Source organism: Temnothorax nylanderi, unplaced genomic scaffold, assembly GCF_030848795.1.
Source record: "Temnothorax nylanderi isolate EJ_2023f unplaced genomic scaffold, tnyl_v1.0 TNYL_tig0040_pilon, whole genome shotgun sequence".
Taxonomy (NCBI): Eukaryota; Metazoa; Arthropoda; class Insecta; order Hymenoptera; family Formicidae; genus Temnothorax; species Temnothorax nylanderi.
The window spans coordinates 1231969-1252147 of NW_027249102.1; the positions used below are offsets into that span (position 1 = coordinate 1231969).

Sequence of the window (20179 nt, forward strand, 5' to 3'; positions counted from 1 at the left end):
AAAGTATATCTTATAGTATAGTATACTTATTTCGTGTCGCATATTTAATTTGGCTAATAAAAAATTAATTCTTGAGTATAAATAAAAATTTAACAATAGAAAGTAAAAAATAAAAAAATCATTGAAGAATATCGTTGTAGCCAATAAAAAATTACTAAAATAATTTGACTGTAACAAATATTAATAAATTTTATATCTCTGGATTAAAATCAACGAAATGTAAATATTTTTAACGTAAATCGCTAAATATATAAAGAGTATCACATTTTTGAAATATTATGTAATTTTTTTATTTTAAATTAAAAGTATATGTATATCGCGTAAAAACGACTAGCAAAAAGGTTAATGTTATTACAAAATGGACTTTGTGCACTTTGGATATGTATACGCAATTACTGAAGATAAAAGATCAGACCGGTAATTTTATTCTAGGATTCGATGTTTTTCACATGTTCGTTAGAACGCCTACATGTTCGAGCAGGCCATGAGTAGGCGAGTTAATACAGATTTATTCGTTGAGTCATATACGCTACCGAGAAGCGCTCTTTCGTGCATTTTTATGGACAATAAGTAGGCAAAATTGAACGATATGACTTTAATCAAATTTTTTTCATTTGAGAATTATAGCAATATTGTTTGCCGATCGGCGCACTTCCATCGATCTATCGCGATTTTGCCTGCCCATGATAACGTGTTTTTTGCAAGAACCATAGCATACCACGTCGGCGTCGTAACTATTCTCAGCGCCACTGCCATTCGCAAAAAATTAATATCGGATTTTCCAGGGGCGCAATAATGTTCTACAGTCTTGGCTATGCCACAAATATAAAGTGCCTTTAATAAAACGTGATCATTGAAATTAATCGGCATCCGCAAATCTATAACAATTAACATCTATGATTAAAATCTATGACGACTCATCATCGAGACGCAAAAAGCAAGAAAAATCATCTAAAAAAATAAAAAAATAAATAAGAGGAAATCCGGTTATTATTAATTATTATTGTAGAATAAAGTCTAGTTATTAAATTATTATCTTTCTTCTATTTCTTTCAAACCTAAGTTAATTTAAGATTAAAAGAAATATCATTCATGATGTTATAGCTTAATATTTAACTTTAAAATTTGATCGATTTTTGCATATTTTAACTACTAATCTTCTTTCTTTAATATTAATTTTGTTATTCAAAATTGACTGCTTTCGAAGCTATTTTTTCTTTACCAAAAATGATTTCTTGAATATTTTATCCAGATTTTTAAATAAAAAAAGTCGTAACTTGCACTTGAAATTTTGGTACGGCATTCGTAATAGATCAAGAATAAAAATTTTCTCTGTAAAAAATTTCAACAAATTTAAATTTTTCTTTCTCAATATCCATATTTGGCAAGCAAATATTTGACTTTAATCCCTACACTGAGAAACCCATTTCGTTGAATCAACTAAATCCTTGTTTGGATATGGTCAAACAAATTCTTTAGTTAATATAACAAAAATTTGGTTCACATAACAAAAAATTTGGTTAACATAACAAAAATTTTCTAACATAACTAAATTTTTTGTTATGTGAACCAAATTTTTGTTATATTAACTAAAGAATTTGTTTGACCATATCCAAACAAGGATTTAGTTGATTCAACGAAATGGGTTTCCCAGTGTATGCAATTATTTGCTGATTAACAAAGATGGGAAGAAATTTTCAATTTTGACCAAAAAAGGGGCTCGATAAATGAGCATTACATTCCTCGATGGTGAATGATCGAGGTGATCTTGATTAACGCGCCCACACACGATCGAATCATTCGGAACTGTTTGCAGCGTTCAGAATAAACGCGAGCACGTTGCGCCGTTGCTGCAGCCGCGCGCGACTGTTTGTTTAGTAGAAAAGCGGCGTAATAAACTTCGACAGTCGGCCAATGACGTCAACGATTTGATCGCGCGTCACAGGAAGAGTTAAAAGAATCAGTAATCGACAGAAAGTCTTTCTCTTTGCCGAGAAAAGACATAAAGTATATTCTGGAACTGCGATAGCTACTCGTCTGACTGACAATGAGACGCGATTATTTTTATTTACTCACGATTGACTCGAACGAAAAAGAATCACTCTCGTAAATTTGACGAATAAAATCATAAAATAATACAAACTTAAAATGCAAAATTTATTTTGGAGAGAAATAATGCACATAAAAAGTTCTTTTGTTTGTTACTCTCATTTTATAATATAGATAAGCACTCTATTACTTGATTTGCTTGATTACCGCGGTATATATTAAGGAATGGTTTACGGCGTTTACGCTATTAGATTACATAGCTAGAAATAGAGATGGAAAATATTTCCCTTAGGAAAATATTCCCCAGTGAAATTTCAAACTGAAGTCATTCACTCAAATGTAGGTCAGGGGTCTAAATCTCAAACCGCCTCATATTAATTCCGATGCATACATCGCCGATGATATATTGTCATAACACGAGTAGGTATGTTCGATGAAAATCTCAAATGTACTATAGATATTAAATTAAAATGTGATAAAATTTGTAATCAATTAATTAAAATCTCCGTCTCACACATCACACACATTTTGATAAAATTTATATTGTATTTGTATAGAAACTATTCACTCTTATACCAATGTACGACATATAAAGCTATCGTAAAATAAAAAAGTTCCTGACCAAAATGTTACGCTTACAATAAAAAAATATTGAAAGTTTAAGAAAGGTATTTTCATCTCTTTCTATTCACGAGCGTTTCTAGCCGACGCTGAATCACGGTCTAAAAAATTGACGTGTCGCCGCTAATGAATCCCGCTTTGCTGACTATGCTTCGTCAAGATTTTCGCGGGCCTCCTTCATCCTCCTCGTTTATTCCTGGAGCAAACCCTTGGCACGTTTGATGCTTCTGTTTTCTTTCCGCGGTCCCCTCTAGCTGCACATCTGCCCTTGGGAAACAAGAGTATAGAGAACAGGAGAACGACGGGCCGTGAGTCGGTGCTCGTTTTAAGGAAAAAGACGTCTAACGAGAGATAATAGACAGATACTCACGCTATATATAGCTTACAAACAGACAATTAACCCGCGTCGTCGACGAGAGTGAAGCCAATTTACCGACGGTTTGAATACGCGAGAGATAAAAAGAATAGTATGCAAATACGGAAGGTGTAAATGCATATGCCATCGATAAAGAGAAAACGTATAATTACGCGAGACGAGATTATTTCATTAATTAAACACACAGGACAAAACATAAAAATAATGAAGAATACATTACAATTGCAAGTAAGATTAAAAAAGGAGTTAGAAAAAATACATGAAATAAAATTTATTTCTATATTAAATAAAGAAAAAGAAAGAAAATTATGTGAAAAACGTAGAACTGTCGATCAACGTTTAAACAGCAAAAAAATGTATGCTAAGGAAAAATTAAATTAATTGAAAAATTCGCACAATAAATAAAATTAGAAAAACTAGGTTAAATTAAAATGAATAGAAACGTAAAACTTTTTACTACATAAACATACATGTGAAAGCATAATACAGAATAAATTTTCGACGGGATCTATTCAACAACTCCGCAGTTTTCAACTCATTATTCACCTTAAGATAATTCACAAAGTTTCCGTTAACTGACGAGATTTATTGAAAACCGCGTGTGAAAGTTGAAATGAGCTTTACGAGTTTCCATGGTTTTTCGTTTCAGGCATCAACTGTCAAAATCAATCCTACGCGTGTAAAGTTAAAGGTAAACGACTGTTTGAAAGTGTATTTATATAACTAAGCTGCTTCATCGCGAGCTTTTTATAATAATAAACAAACTCTGGCTGCCAATGAGCTCGGTCGACTTCATTATAATCCTTACAAGTTAATCTCTAAGGCCCATTCTCAATTCACTTTTAACAATAAAAGCGCACTTTTATTTCTGAAATGCTATAGTGTATGTAACGTGAACTATATAGTATCTTAGAATCAATAAAAGTGCGCTTTTATCGATAAAAGTGAACTGAGAATACAGGCCTAAGTATGTAACAGTAATGAGAACCGATCATAAAATAATCTTTGCTTAAAATAATTCTTTCTTTATAAAATTTTATCAATTAATTTTATTTAATAAATAATATATCTGTCTACTTTGATAAAAGCAATCTTAATGGCTCTCTAATTAATTGTTATAATTAACGAATTTTATTCATTTTATAATTTAATATTGTAAAATTTTCACTACATTTAACATCACAAAATTTAAAAATTTTAGAACTATATTTGATCAAATAAAAGTTACAAATATTCACACTTCTGATAGCTCTGAAAGCTTTATTGAATTCTATAGTTACAGCACAATTTAATCAATTTGTTGAATTTTGATATTCGACAACGCACGAGATTATTTAATTAGATTAAAATGTAATCATCTGTTATCATGATAAATATGGCAAATTTATCAGCAATCAATAAATTCAATGTACCTTAGGGCTTAAATAAACACGGGATCGTGATCAATTAAACATAGAATTAAATCTTGCATATAAAACAATCAGTTTAATAAGTTTATACAATACATTGTCAAATCATTATTTTATATTTACAAAACCGAGAATAATTACTTTTTATAATGTATGCAATAACTTAATATTTAATAAATGTTACAAATAAAATAAATTTCACGAATTTCACAAATGTGTCAAAGTTAAAAATTGCATTTGTTCTAAATCAAGACCAGACAAATCCGTTTGATTTAGCAGAAATGTTGAGAAGAAGAAAAATTTAAGCACAGAACTCCGAGGATTCTTTTTTTACTTTATCGTTTCAGCAAAATTATGTCTGAATTATCGAGGACTCGTAACGCATCGTCGTTGATTCGCTTAGCCTCTCGGTCGAAAAATATCTCAGCATATGCCTGATGTACAGCACTTAGGTGTCAAAATAAATCCTTTGCGGAGAGCGACTTTACGATCTATAAATTTAAAAATTTTCGTCGAACGTATAATGACGAAGAGAGGCTTCCTCTTAGAATACGTGAAAAAAATGGTTCCATTCCAGAGGTATTGGGCAGATGGTGGTATCTGTTTCAAACATAAAAATTTTTTGACAAGATTAATTTTTATATATTTTATTTTATATTTTTCTAACTCTCTATGGAGTTTGTAACATCCAACATAGAATAATTACTAACCAAGTTATTCTTTTTTCTTATGTCCAATAGTTCGTCTGTTATTTTGTTCCACATAAAATATTTTTTAATTTTTCGTTTAGCTTTGATGGTTTCCGAAATATCAATCTGGACAGATTAAATCGCCCGCGCGAGCTTCTCACCACTTCTTTGTCTTTGTATCTTAAAGGAGGAGGAAGGTCTTATCATTAGGTGTAATTCTATTCTCTGCGAACCGCGGCCTGAGAACCGTCTCCCCATCGGTTAATAATTATAATCTACCTACGGGTGCGACGACGACGGTGATGATGGTAGCACGACTAAATATTTACGACTAAATATCTTCGACAAAATAACTCGGGAAAAATATCTCACGTCGAAATATTTCTCCGACACAATATTTTCGACAAAATATCTCAGAAAAACAGGGGGGCGGAACCTACTGCTTCCACGCATACACTTTTCGCGCGAAACGAGATGCCACATGGGTTTACGACTTTCCACGCGTGGAAAGCCAACGCATGTACTTTGAAGGCACACTATGTGTCTAGTTTAACAATAGTGGAGCCCCCCGCAGGGGGGCGGAACCTACTGCCTCCACGCATACACTTTTCGCGCGAAACGAGATGCCACATGGGTTTACAACTTTCCACGCGTGGAAAGCCAACGCATGTACTTTGAAGGCACACTATGTGTCTAGTTTAATAATAGTGGGCCCCCCGCAGGGGGGCGAAACCTACTGCCTCCACGCATAGACTTTCCACGCGAAACGAAGTGCCACATGGGTTAACAACTTTCCAAGTGGATTTGCAATAAACGCCTTATGTTCAGCTATATTGTTGATATTTGTGAAATTATCTGTCGGCGAGATATTTAGTCGCGAGATACTTTGTCGGTGAGATATTTTGACCAAGATATTTTGTCGAAGATATTTAGTCGGAGATCAATTGTTACGCAGCCGGTGATGATACAGGCGGCAAAACGCGAGAAGGACTTAACGACGGGGAACCGTGACAATTCTTATTCAAAACCCGCGTACTCGTACTCGTGTCTCATCGCGATGGCACTGAAGAACAGGGATCGCTGCCGGTCTCCGAAATCTATAACTTCATGTGCCGGCACTTTCCCTACTTTACGACCGCGCCGACTGGCTGGAATAACTCCGTGAAGCACAATCTGTCGCTGAATAAGTGCTTTGAGAAGATCGAGAAGCCGCCCGGCAATGGTAGTCAGCGAAATCGGTAGAAGTCGGATAATTAATCAATATCGATATCTCTCTTTTAACATTCCTGGCTATTTTAAGACTGAGTTAAATTTTGCTTGCACGTAACACCTGATTATACACAGATTATATCACAGATATATTTTGCTGTGTGGGAACTATTCCAGTTCTATTCCAGAGGTACTCGGCAAATGGTGATATCTGCAATATAATGGAAAATATTATTTATCTATATTATATTCCCTTGAATGTGATTAAATACTTCAATAAAAACTTCAACGTATACTTACTGATTTTGATTTCCATGTGACTGTGTTGCCATAAAGAATCATAGCCTCTTATTAAAGTTATAAGTTTGTACGTTATACTCTTGAATTCAAAAAAATGTTTCCAAATAGGATCAGATTTTGAGCGAGTTCCATTTTATTTTTCTCTATCAAACACATACTTAGGTTGTTTGATTGTCTCCTATTAAATGTAGTATAGATATTTTTTCAATAAGCACCAAGTTGTTCTTTTAAATTTTTTTTCTCTTAAGGTCAACGGTTCGTCCAAGTTATTTTGTTCCACAAAAAATTAATGCCGTTATTATCACGCGATATAATATATGTATACCTCCTGACCAAACATAGTACAGAAGAATCGATGCGACGGACAGTAAAGTAACCGACGTTAAACGGAGATTCGTGTCGCTGTTTGCGCCGACGGTCAGGGGAAATCGATCCGGACCCCTGTTTGCCCGTTAACGCCGGACGTAACATTAAATGCAGATGCAAAGTTCACAGTGGCGTTTACTGACAATGTAGATATATCGATGACGGCCATGCCGCCCGTAAATCACACAGCTATTACGGCAGTCCATGTTCGATCGCCGGGCGTGTAATATGCGGGGAGATAGTAACCGCGTGAATGGCTTTATATTAACCCGGGCAACAATGACGTGAGGTCGAGGACTCCCTTTTTGCGGTGAGAACTTCCAACGACGCGTGACACAATTTCTTGACGTCCAAAATTCGATATTATCACACGCTCGCGCGGCATTTGACCTAACATTCTTGCCACGGCACATTGCCGCAAATTAAATGATATTGTCCAATGGAGATGCACAGGACACTCGCGCAAAGTTAACGACGACTGTTTCTATTTCCGTTTTAGATTTTCAAATTAGCTCAGTAGATTTTCACGCGAGATCTACGAGTATAACGTGACGTATTATCGACTGTCGCCGTCGGTTCATTACCGCTACTTCATATATATAGGAGTCGCGCAAACTGGAAATCGCAGCGTATGGAATACGTAATGAACGATTGTAAAGCGCCTTGAATCAGCATGAATCATGGAAATAAGCAGAATACTGCCAGATATTCATGTGGACAGTTATCCTTCCGCCGTTCCTTTAGCCGCGCTTATTCCTTCAGTCTCTCAGAATAATCTAGAATCGTTCTCAGATTTTATTAATTTTTTAACACGAAGCTCACGATTCCTATTTTGACAGTTCAAAAATCTTCAAGATTTCTGTAACGAAAAATCTTTCAAAGAAGAGAACTGTATCAAATTTTATAAAGGTTCCGTTTTCAAAATGTTATTCGTGGTAACACTAAAAACCACCGTTCACCAGAGCACTTAAAATTCTAGATACACGACGCGTCGTGTCGCGCGATTCCAAGAGAGCGTCACGAGAACTCACAGCGCAAAAATTCAAACGTCGACGAGGCGCAAGAAAGAAGCCGGTTGACGAAAAATCCGTCGCTGTTCAAGAACGAGAATCAGAACAAACGTGTCCATGCATATGTAGATGCGACTGCATCTGCAATGCAGATCTGCGCGGCATCGGCGAGTCGACCTTCGCGAAACCGAGTGATCCGAGACTTCGCAATTCCGTATTCGAACCAATTCAAAAAATTACAAAATAAACTAAAATTAAGAGCAGAAAACAAGAGATAGATAGATAGACAAACAGAAAAAGAGAAAGAGAGAAAAGAAAGAAGAAAGAAAGAGAATCAAATTATAATGGATAAAACAAAGTTATTAATCTTCTATAGAGTTCTTCGAATCATAAAATAATACAATTGCTTAATTGCTTCGTTTATATTGTTTATAACGTTATCATATCACGTAGCGTTTCTATCTCATTGATAGTTTCCTAAAAAAGTAAATGCTTCTACAGTCCATGATTTTTATTGACAAATAAAAAGACTATAAATTAATAAAACATTACTTTTTACATTTATATTCTTTACATTAAATATATCTAAAAGATCGCGACTAAGTTTTTAATAAATAGCAGAACAATAAGTAATATTAACCAAAAGAATATTCTCGAAACACAAAAATGCCCCTACATGATAAATAATGTAAAATATAGACAGTCTAATATAGTGACAAACACACTATAGAGCGGCACGGCGCTAACACGAGAGTACTGACGTTTGTTTGCTGAACGAGGGCAATGGAGAGTTAATGTTTAGATAGCGCAAATGACAATATCTGGAAATCTACCAATCTTTCTGCAACATCTGGTTAATTTCTTAGTTCTCAGGAAATTGCGCCCTGAAAAAGTTTCGCTCGACGGTACAATTTTGCAAGTTAGAGTGAATTATATCGTTCGATTTATAACTGCAACGTAAATCCTTTTTACTCGCAACATGGTACATTTTCGCGAAATCGAGCGTACAGGGAAGATTTAAGGCAGCGCGCAGCTGACTTCTTCCTTCAGCTGAGCGTGACTCCATCCCTCTTCTGGAGATCGATCCGGACGAGTCGTCGATGTCTCCTTAAATCGTTGCAAGTGTGCCGGGCGTGAGCAAAGTAGACGCATAAGCGTACACGTGCGGGAATAAATCGTCCATTCGCGCGGGAGAGATTTAAAAGATCTCGTCTTTCGAAATAAATCTTGCGCGCGCGCGCGCGCACACACACACACACACACGCCCGCGAGTTCTTGTAAAAATATCGCGCGCCAGTGGATGATATTCTGCGTGAGAGGATACAAGAGCTAGACGCGGCGTCTCGCGGGAAGATATTCGAGGCGATGATTTTGCCATTTCTTCTCTCTATTTTTCGAGACGAATTCGGCCAGAATTCTTTTTACGGATCGATCGATGCGCCGCCGAAATGTCGACGCTAAAAATGGTAATCGTGTCACAGGAGGGAAACGAGTGTGCGAGAATGACTGTCCTTATTTCATCGTGATACTATAAGAGAGACTTTTAAGAAGCTCGGAAAAAGATGCCTCTTCTTTTCGATATTTATAAAAAAGAATTAAATTATTTAGATAATAATTAATGATATCTAACGTGACAGTATTAATTTAATTATGAAAGCCTAATTTTCAAAAATCTACTTAATTTATTTTAAATCAAGTATTGTTTAAAAAATTATTAATATTGTTAAAAAATTTTTTTATATACTATAACATTTTAATATTACTAACAAATTGTTATATTAATTTTTAATCAAGAATGCATACTTTAATTAACCTCTTACTTTTTGGAAACTATAAAGCTTGAGAAAATAATATAATAATAAAGGTAAAGAGAATAAAGAAAGTTTTAACGTCTTCATCGGAAGGGATAACTTGTTTTCCTTTCTTGATGACATCAGTTTGTGAGATGCTCGGTTAAATGGTCGTAAACTGTGCCACGGGGACGAAGTTACAGGCTACACGTGGATGAGAATAAATCGTCCGACTTCTGGAAACGACGACGCGAAACGAGCTAACGTGTCATCGACTGCAACCCGACTAGGGACCACCACTTCCTCCCTATAATGGAAGAAATATCTTTCGAAACGTCGATATTGGGAGGATACGAAAATGGCGACGGGAGAGTTCCTCACCTTTTATACGAGAATGTCGACCGCGAAAATACGTTCCGCGATCGCAGCCATGTCATCCTCAATATTGTTGCATGAAAATCAACTCGCAGTGAGTTGCAAATTCCTACGATTTAAGATCGTTCTATTTTATCTCTCCGTTTTACGAAAAGATTTAGGAATATAAATCTCGCTACTTGGTACACGTCATCACGCATTGCAGGCAACAAAATTTAAATAGAATTTAAATTAAAGAGATATTTCTTAACATTATTTCTTTCTCTCCGCGCGATATATTGTCGCGCGTCGGCATTATTTCAGGGCGTCTCGTATTCTAGAAAGCAATTTTTATTAATAATATATTCCGCGATTTTTTCTTATTACAGTAGCAGTCACGCGACATAATGAAACAACGGGAGAAAAGCTCGGTTGCTCTGCCTCGCTCGCGACTTTGTTACGAGAACGGCCTTGAGCTAGCGAAGCGAGTTTTCTAGTCCGAAGACAGCATCCAGAAGTATCGATATCCATTGTACTAGAATAAAATGTACACTCGACCGCGCGAATAGTGACGAGGCTATTTGTAGATGCGCATCGTACACGTGAAAAAGAGGCACATATTTCAAGAGACATCCTACATAAAATTGTAATGGATACATATCAATATAAGATTTAATAACTAAACGCGAAAGACATGTTAAATTATTACAGGATCGTGTGATACTGACTTCATATGTGATAGATCTCTTCTGCCACAAATTTTTTCTTCAGAATTAACAAATAGTTAATTTTGCGTGAATTATAGAATCAACTTTCCTTCTATATTTTACACAATTTCTCAAATTTTTCCATTTTACCATTCGATATCTTAATAACTAAAAGTTTCAAATAAAAATTACGTTAAAGTTTATTTCAAAATTGAAAGATGATTGATGCTTTATCATTTATTTTTAACTCTGCTTTTCAAGTTGCAAAAAATTGTCCTGTTATTAAATTTTATACAAGTAATGTAATATATTTTTGAAGTATCTTGCACTCACCCTTTGCGCCTTCCGCTTATCAGCACGTTGGTTTTGATGATATATTCTGCTGAAGTTACTGACGATTACAGGTACCGGTAAAGCGATCACTAGGACACCGCTCAAGGAGCATACACCCCCGACGACTTTTCCCGCAATCGTTTTCGGAACCATGTCACCGTAGCTGAAACAAGCAGAAAAATATTTGTTTTGTTAAAGCAACAATTCCATGACCGTACAAGTACCGTACAAGTGCTAAGCTTCCTCAATCTTTTTCTAATTGCACATGTGTGTAAAGCGTGTTTACATTGATATGCTGTCCAAATTTTACAAGATTCCTAAGAAAATGAGTTACGGACGTACTACCTTAAAATACAATATTTTAATAATAAAATCACATGACTCAATACGAGATGTCATTCCATAAATCTCGTAAAGTAAAAATTACTGCTAAACACCAAAAATACCAAATTTTTATAATTTATCCTCTTCACAATGTATCTTTCTTTGTGATTATCAAAACATTTAGAAAATTAGATATATTTAACAAACTATTTATGAAATAATCGAATATCTCGAGTTACAGCCATGTAATAATTTATAAATTCTCCCCAAATTCCAAAATTTAAGGATCATGATAAATTCTCGAACATAAACAATTCTTTATACATTCTAAACTTTAGTACAACTATATTATGGACTATAAAATTTTGAGAAAAATAAAAAAAATTCGTAAAATTCAAAAACTTTAAAATATACAATTTCAAGATGCAACAATGTTATAGTTTCCAATTTGAACATGCATATTAGAAGTCAGGGATTCTGATAGTCACCGTTTCTGTTGTATGCTTAAACCCCAAGATTCATGAATCCCAGGATTTGCATATTCTACAATCCAATATATTTCACAGTTCAAAGATTTCCAAACTCGTCGGATATATCACATTCATTTCGAGATACCGCATAATAATTCCAGGCGAATGTCGCGCCTCGCGCGACGGACATTCATTCGCGAAACATTATTATGAGCATTGTTGGCGACACAAAACAGTATAGCAGCTTAGACAAACGATCCGGCCAAATGTTCAGAAGACACGATAGAATTATGCATTCCCCCGACGTCGTCGCCCGCGGGAGCACGCATCATGGCGAGGGAAATGGGAGAATGTGGATAATTCACCGAGTGCTTGAAGAATTCAGCCGTAAAGGATACGCTCGTCCTCGTTTCCCAGTCGCGCGAATGTCCGTCCGTAAAACTTTTTTCTTCATACCTCGGTCGAAAGTACGTACTTTCGTCCCTAATAGCAGGGACGAAAGTTTAACATTTACTCCCTGTGAGAAGTACACGCGCTCCCTCTATAACCTTAAACCTTAACGCCCTTTAACCTTAAAAATAGTCATCAATATTGTTCTGTCGTCAGTTAATTTAATATTAAAATATTATTAAAGTCAATTCAATAATCTAGCAAAAATAACTACTCTAATATCAAGTTTGAAAACTGTGTTTTTTATGGAAGTTTTCTTAATAATTGTGATCATTCAAGTAAAAATGAAAACGATAAAAAAAAGCAATAAGAGTTTTTAGCTTATAATATGTTTTTTTTTTATAAATTTTATTATAATTAATATAATTTGTTAAACTAATGAAAATAAATACATTTTTGATAGAATGGAATTAATTTATTTTTACAAAATATGACAAGACTTGACTCTTCGAATGTATTTGATGCCTGCTCCCACGACCAGCAGCACTCGCTTCGCTCGTGCCGCAAATGTCGGGGGCAGGCATCAAAAACATGCTTATTAACATTTAAAGTTAAAAAAAGTAAAATTAATAACGTACTTTCGACCGGCTATGAAGAAAAATCGTATACACTACGCGGGCCAAAAGTTGAAATCTCGGTCCTGCTCGTCATGATGCCCTCGGCTTCGCCTCGGGGCATCATGACGCGCAGGGCCGAAAATTCAACTTTCGGCCCTTGTAGTGTAATATACTATTCTTGGCTACACGTGGCTCGCTACGTGGTCGATCATTTCCCGCAAGGTTTCCCAGTCTAGCCTCTTTACATATTTACTGTATATCGAGTGGCGCAAATACGCGACCGTGCAAAATGCGCGGATATTTGTTCAATTTTCTTTCGTGACGACGCGCTTGAACATATTTGCGTTCCGTTAAAATTGACGATAAGGTGATAAGAACTGTTTTTTAGAATCTACATTGCTTCTTTTTATCATCTAATTTTACTATTGAGATAATTGGATCATGAAAATTTGTATCATAATTCGAAATATTTGTCGAAATCGAATAGAAATGAAAAATGATATTTGCAAAAGAATTATTATTCACCCAGTGTGAAATGTAAATTTAAATCGTATTTGCCATTCGCATAGTGACGTATATATTTCTTGAATAAAAGTAAAAATATTCACGGGATCTACGTTATTTTCGGTCACTTTGATGGTATTCGTCTAAAAAGAATAAATGATTCAAGATATTCCTTACGAATTTGCTCCCCACTGACGAGCCCTCTTTGTGCCTCAATAACTTTTCATATGCGAAATATTTTCAACCGACATTTCCAAATATTACCTCATCTTTTTATGCCGACTACTATATATTCCGCAATTCGTCGCGTACGTCAGCATTTTCCGCTGGTTTCATCCACGACGTATATCTTCCGTTCAAGCAGGACGAAACCTGCAGGTGCGACAGATAGTGACGTGTGAGTTCAAGCAAGGATGCGATAATGGAAAGAATTGAGCGAGACAATGGTATCTTTAAAGGAAACCATTGCGATTGACAGGAAAATGATTCGTGCAGTTATTTGTTTATTGTAAAAATACCAGGATACAATCAAATCCTACAGAAAAGCGCTGTTTAGAATATACAGAAAATGCACCGAATTAGCATTTCCATCAACTGCGACTCAGATCGCTATTTATTGTAATCGGTAACAATTTTATTGCAATCATGTGCCCCGTGACAACGTTTAATTCGAATTTGACTTTGACCTTGTTTCTATTGCGTGTCGTATTGTTCACCGGCGATGACTATATTTCTCAATATTTCTAATGTAAACTCCAACAGTTATTATTATTTTTATTTTTATTTTTATACTTTTATTATTATGTAACTTTAAATGTAATACCACCTTATGCCCTGAGGAAGACCAAGTAAGGTCGAAACGTTGGCTTAATGTAACCAAACTTGCTCACGAGAAGACGAACGCTGGCTATACCGGCGTCGCGTCGGGGCCTTTTTAAAGTGTTTCGAGGTAAGCATATTAGGTTTTTTTTCAAGGTTATCTTGTCGATTGCATTACTACGTTCCAATATTGGCCACCCGTAAAGGCCATACCACAAGAAGAAGAAGAAGAAGGGACAGGAATCGCAAACGCAGGGACAGGAAGGACCAACAAAGTCGCATTGGCCCGCTATGAATATAATATATTTTTTAGGGTTTTGGGGATTGACGTATGTCGGGGATCGATCATGGATGATAGTGTGGAGGGTGCATCCCCAAAAATGCCATGCGACTCTCTGCGAGTCGCGATGGTGCCACTCCATTATATGCCCGCCTAACTCTCGGTGAGAGTGTCGATCAGGGCAACTTCTAAACTTCATAAGAAATAAGATTTCTGATTACTCTAATTTAACTATAGAATTGTTGATTTAAGGATTGAGTAATATAGGAAAGGGGTAGAGAGTATCAAGAATTTTATACCATACGACTCCCCTTGCAAAGCAATATTCTTACAATTCAAGGATTCTTGAGTTTTAGCACTCTAAAGCTTGAATTGTATAGATTTACAAAATATGTCAAAACCAAAAATTAATCAGGGATTTTATAGATGCAACAAATAATTGTATGAAAAGTTCTATCATGTATAAAATTCACTCTTAAAGGTTTCACATGATTATATTTAGAATACTATATGACATTTTTCAAATATTAGAAAATTCCGGAAGAAAAGGGGATGCCGGTACACTTAATGCTCGCCACGACAATTAGTACAAAAAGAGTGACGCATTATTACTGGGGAAACCAGAAACTACGTTATACTGTGCACAATGGCGATCGTTTATTCTGCCGACATGCCTCACTCGAAAGATCAAAAGAAGGCGCGCGCGGAAAAGAGAGAGCGCCGATGGAGCCGAGGGGATAAAATGAAGTGTAATGGATCGCACTCGACAGCTACAGATCGTTCCTTTTTCCAGCGAATTTCTCGGGCCGCACGCAATTTCGGCTCGTGACGAAGGGAGCAAGAGTAAAAGGAAGTTCTATTCTGCAAACGACGTGGAGTCTGAGGGAAAAAAATGTTTTTTTAAAAATGATCGATTGCTCAATATCCTGCGCGATATATCGCCAAATTTATCATTTATTAAATCTTAAATTATTGAGAAAATATGTATGCTTTAAACTTAAAACAAACTCTATTTATAATAATAAAAAAAATATTTACTAATTTAATTAAAAAATATTAGAATACTAATTATTAAATAAGATTTTTCTATTATAGATTCTATAATACTACAGATTGTTTTAATTGTAACATTATTAAGATTTTCTAAGTTTAAATTGCAGAAATTTTATAATATAAATTTTCATTTACTGTATTTATATATTGCTTAAATTGTAGAATTTGTTATCTGCGATACACACACATCTGCCAATTTTTAAATTGCAAAATTCTTAAAATTAAAAATCTGCAAATTTGAAATCGTTAGAATAAAATCGAAGAACGTGTAAAGATATTTGTATTATAAATATTAACACCAGAAGTTATAATAAATTATAATATATAACAATAAAAGAATGCTAAAAAATAGAAGATATACCGATATATCAAAATAGATATTTTCTAAAGAAATTTTTTTGTTATTTCTCTCTAATAATAAACTAATTGTAAGAATAAATATTAAATGTTTTCCATATTCTCAAACATTACATAGATTTAAGATTACGCTAGATCCGTCTCCGAATCTTAGATTTCGATCTAGAATGTGATTTTGAGCTCAATCTCGGTTTCAATTTATTTCTTCGTAATAAATTCCCCCAAAAAGCTTCATTTTCGACAAATCTGACTGCCCAGTCCTCTTAAATTGTATTGGTAATAAACGGCAAATATATGGTATACACCTATAAGATAACGCTTTTAAATGTGATATACATAATTTCTCGCACAGATATCGCTACTGATATATTGTTGAATAATAATATTATTAAATCAATTACATAGCTTTTAGAGACTAGATTGGTTTATAGTTTCTTTAGTTAAGTAATCTTCTAATACAATCTATATTAGGCTTATCTAGTTCTATATTGCTTTGCCAGTCACACATTATTTTATAAACAATCTCTTCTGTCGCGTAACATAAAGACGTAAACGACAATTTGGTCTATAAAAAGCACCCATACAAAAAAAAGTGAAAGTCAACCTGGAATTGCGGGTCACGCGAACTTTCATCCGAGCTCGGTTTTTCCCGGTCGACAATAATTTTCCCGCGCCCTATGGCCCCCCGGGCCCGTTTCTCGACCATGATTTACGTTTCCCACGGACTTTTACAGCGACCATGAAACTCGTCCTAGCGGGATCTCACCCGATGCTCGCCCTATCGACTTTCGCGCACGTGATATGCTGCGTGTTATCGATCTTCCTCCTTTCTCGCACCTTTTATTTATTTAACAATTTCTCACGCTAGTTATTTATCGATCGAATAATTTTTTTTTCTTACATGACTATCTTCCGTGGGGAGTACCTTCTACACGGGTAAATCTGTTTCTCAGTAAACAAGCGAGGTATAAACAATTGAAAATAATTAAAGTATTAGTTGAGCCTAAGAATAAATGCTGTTACCCAACAAAAAGGTATAAATGTCAGATTAAAACTTCAAAGATAACGACATAAAAAAAGAGTAAATATTACAACTATTATTTATTACAAAAAAATGGCTATATATCAAAATCTTAAAGCAAATCTGTTGTTTTTAAGCAAAATATAAAATCAAATTTAATCATTTAATACATATAATTAATATAAATATACATATAATAAATGCATATTTAATATACAATGTAAATTATATATTTAATGGTAAAAATCTCTATTCAATTGTATAAATTATGGCACTATATTATTCAAGAATTTAATACCAAGATAATCACAAAAACTTAAAAGTTAATTAGTCATTTACATATTCTAAAAATAAATAAACTTGTTACAAAGCACAATTACTAACTTATTTCACTCTACAATAATATCGTACGCTTAAAATAGACAAATATCGAGCGTTAGGAATGAGAAATTGCAGGTCTCACGAGTTCAAGGCAAACGCTCTCAGGTCGAGCCGATGGTCGAGCGACTAATTTTTCTTACTTGTCAATGTAGTCGGGACACGCGACGGTAGAGAGTTTAGAACCGACGAAAACGTAGAATTTAGTGATCTATTTTTAGGCAAGCGCGCCTTGGGCGGTCGCCGAGCAACTACCTGGGACTATAAGTTGGTATTTCATACAGATAAAGACCAGGCCGAATCCATAGTTAAATCACAAACGCGACTGTCAATGTACATGTGATCCATACGTACAATGTATGTTCTATAAATCTATCATGAGTGTGCAATTTAGCCAATTTCAATTGTAACAATTCAAAATCGATCTTCCCATAATGACTATTCAGTTTTAAATATCTTCATAACTAAGCCTCAAATTAACATACTACTCAAAATCTATTTAACATTATATAAAGATTAATGCAATTACATAAATTATCTAAAGCATTTTGTTATCAGTTCATATAGCTCTAAAATTTAATTTGTAAAAATCTTATAATAATCTGCAGCTTCAAAGCTACTGGAGTTTTAACCTCATTAATTACTGAGAGAAGAAGCTCCAATCTAGATTTATCAAAAAATCCGCAAATAAAAGAAAAAGGATGAAATATATCCGGCATTCGTATCTAAAAGGTTAATCAAATTTTGAAGTTAACTCAAACTTAAATAAGCGCGTTAAAACTTTTATACGAGGACTCTCTTTCCTTTTTTTTCTCTTTCTCTCTCGTAGAATTCCTCGTCCGATATTCCAGTTTTAATCTTTAGCTGATTATATATAGAAGTTCAAAGGAAGTTTCTATACAAATTTTGAAACATTACCATGAGAAAGAAATAAATTTGCAATTAATTCACATCATACGTTATAACGAACCTCAACTCGCAAGAGTTATATTGGTTTGGAACGAAGATAAAACCTCCGTCACAACAGGTATATCTTCCGAATACAAAAGTTTTGCGAATTAGCAAAGTTCGCGCAAACTGCGGACGCCGTCGTCTTCCTTAATTCGTTTCGTCACGAGAACGGTGTTACGCGCTCATTTATAATGTACGCAAGTAGTAGTCACGTAAGAACATTGCGAGAAAATAGAAAATACGAGGACATACAATTACACTCTTCTGCATTTTAATACGAAAAATGAAAAATGTATTTAAAATATAAAATAATCCAAATAAAAACAGTTAGTCTACTCAGAAAAGGAAGAAACAGGAAAAAGAAAGAAAAAAAAACATGAAAAAGAAGAGAAAAAAATAAATTCAATAAGAATAAAGAATAAATGTAATCTTCATATTCTCCTTCTATTTACGTAATTTATCAAAAAATTAGTAGCGTTTACTTTATGACTATTTTCGAATATTTTCATAAACACAAAGATGTCTCGCGATTACGACTGACGACTCAATATTGAGGATTTAGATATTGTGTGTGCTTTCTGTTTTCATTAATTTATATAATTAGTATTACGAATTGACGCTATGTTCCATTTATGTTACAGACTTTACTTGAAAAAGACTCGAACCAAGGGTCGAAACATAGTGAATATTATTTATATTGTTGCTAGTCGAGTTATAATAAAGAAAATTTTTTTGTTTTTAATCACTGGCGGACGAAGCTATTTTTTATGGTTTTTATTATCTGATTTCGCGATTATTCAAAAAATTATATTTATATATACTAACTATATATAATACTACAATATTTTAGAACATAATTTGGTAAACTCATCCCAAGTACACTCAACGTTACTATATAATTTGATGCTATTTTATAAAACGTAAATGTCCAGTAAAACTCACTTATGTGCATAAGAAACGTTAATAATTACTGTACGCTGGCTAAGAAATAATAACAATTTCAAATATTATACAATATTATATTATATTATATTAAAGAGAAAAAAGATATTTTTATAAATATTTCTTTTTTAATTATGTTTCTCCTAATCCGAAAGTTCATGGTTATGATGGAGAATGGTTTATTATACTACTAAGGATAGCTCGAAGAAAAGCCGAAACGTCCGGAAACTTGTAATATGAAAATATATCTGTCTTTTGACATTACGCACTAATAACCGCGTCGACTCTCTTATTGCCAATTTTTCTTGTATGTTCTTATTATTATCGAGAGTCCTCAATTATTTTATTATTCTTTTTTAATTATTTACGTAAAATAATTACGTAAAATAATAAATGTAAAATTCTTGTTAAAACCACAAAAAAATAACTCATTGTTATTGGCATCGTTTATAATCTATGAGAAAAAAATCATCTCTTTTTTTTAAGTATAATATAGAATAAATATAATATAAGAGAAAAATGTATGTAATATAACTATGTATATAAATTTATCCCCTTTTGTTAAATATTTTAAGCTCAGAGAAAGCTTTTGTGTGTATCATATTGTATAACTATAATATCAAAAATATATCATAAGAAAGAAAACTCACAAAGTCGCAAGATACAAAATGTCTCATTTAACGTCGCTAAAAAAAGTATTAAATTGTTTTATTTTCCAACACCGAAGAAAAAACTGCGAATCAGGCAAATAACGTGGCCTTATATATCGCGGCTGCAGCTGTGCAAAACCAATAACACGATTCCACCAACGCGACAAAATATTCCACGACTTCGAAAAACGTACAAATGTTATATGACAC

The 20179-nt window shown here is 34.1% G+C and overlaps 1 protein-coding gene and 1 long non-coding RNA gene across 3 annotated transcripts in view; both read right to left on the reverse strand.

The window, feature by feature from the left end:
* Shal (potassium voltage-gated channel protein Shal) overlaps positions 1-20179 on the reverse strand; it is a 224257-nt gene that overhangs the window by 101284 nt on the left and 102794 nt on the right. The window contains exon 2 of the mRNA XM_071704304.1: positions 11214-11376. Within this exon, the coding sequence (XP_071560405.1) occupies positions 11214-11376 (163 nt within the window). The remainder of the gene's footprint in view (positions 1-11213; positions 11377-20179) is intronic.
* Positions 4505-7639, reverse strand: LOC139771498 (uncharacterized). Of its 2 annotated transcripts, XR_011717919.1 has the most exons (4): positions 6654-7639; positions 6187-6564; positions 5166-5324; positions 4505-5055 (listed from the first exon to the last, which is right to left on the reverse strand). It is a non-coding gene; the product is annotated as an uncharacterized lncRNA (long non-coding RNA). The 2 variants fall into 2 exon arrangements; XR_011717918.1 differs by having other exon boundaries at positions 5166-6564.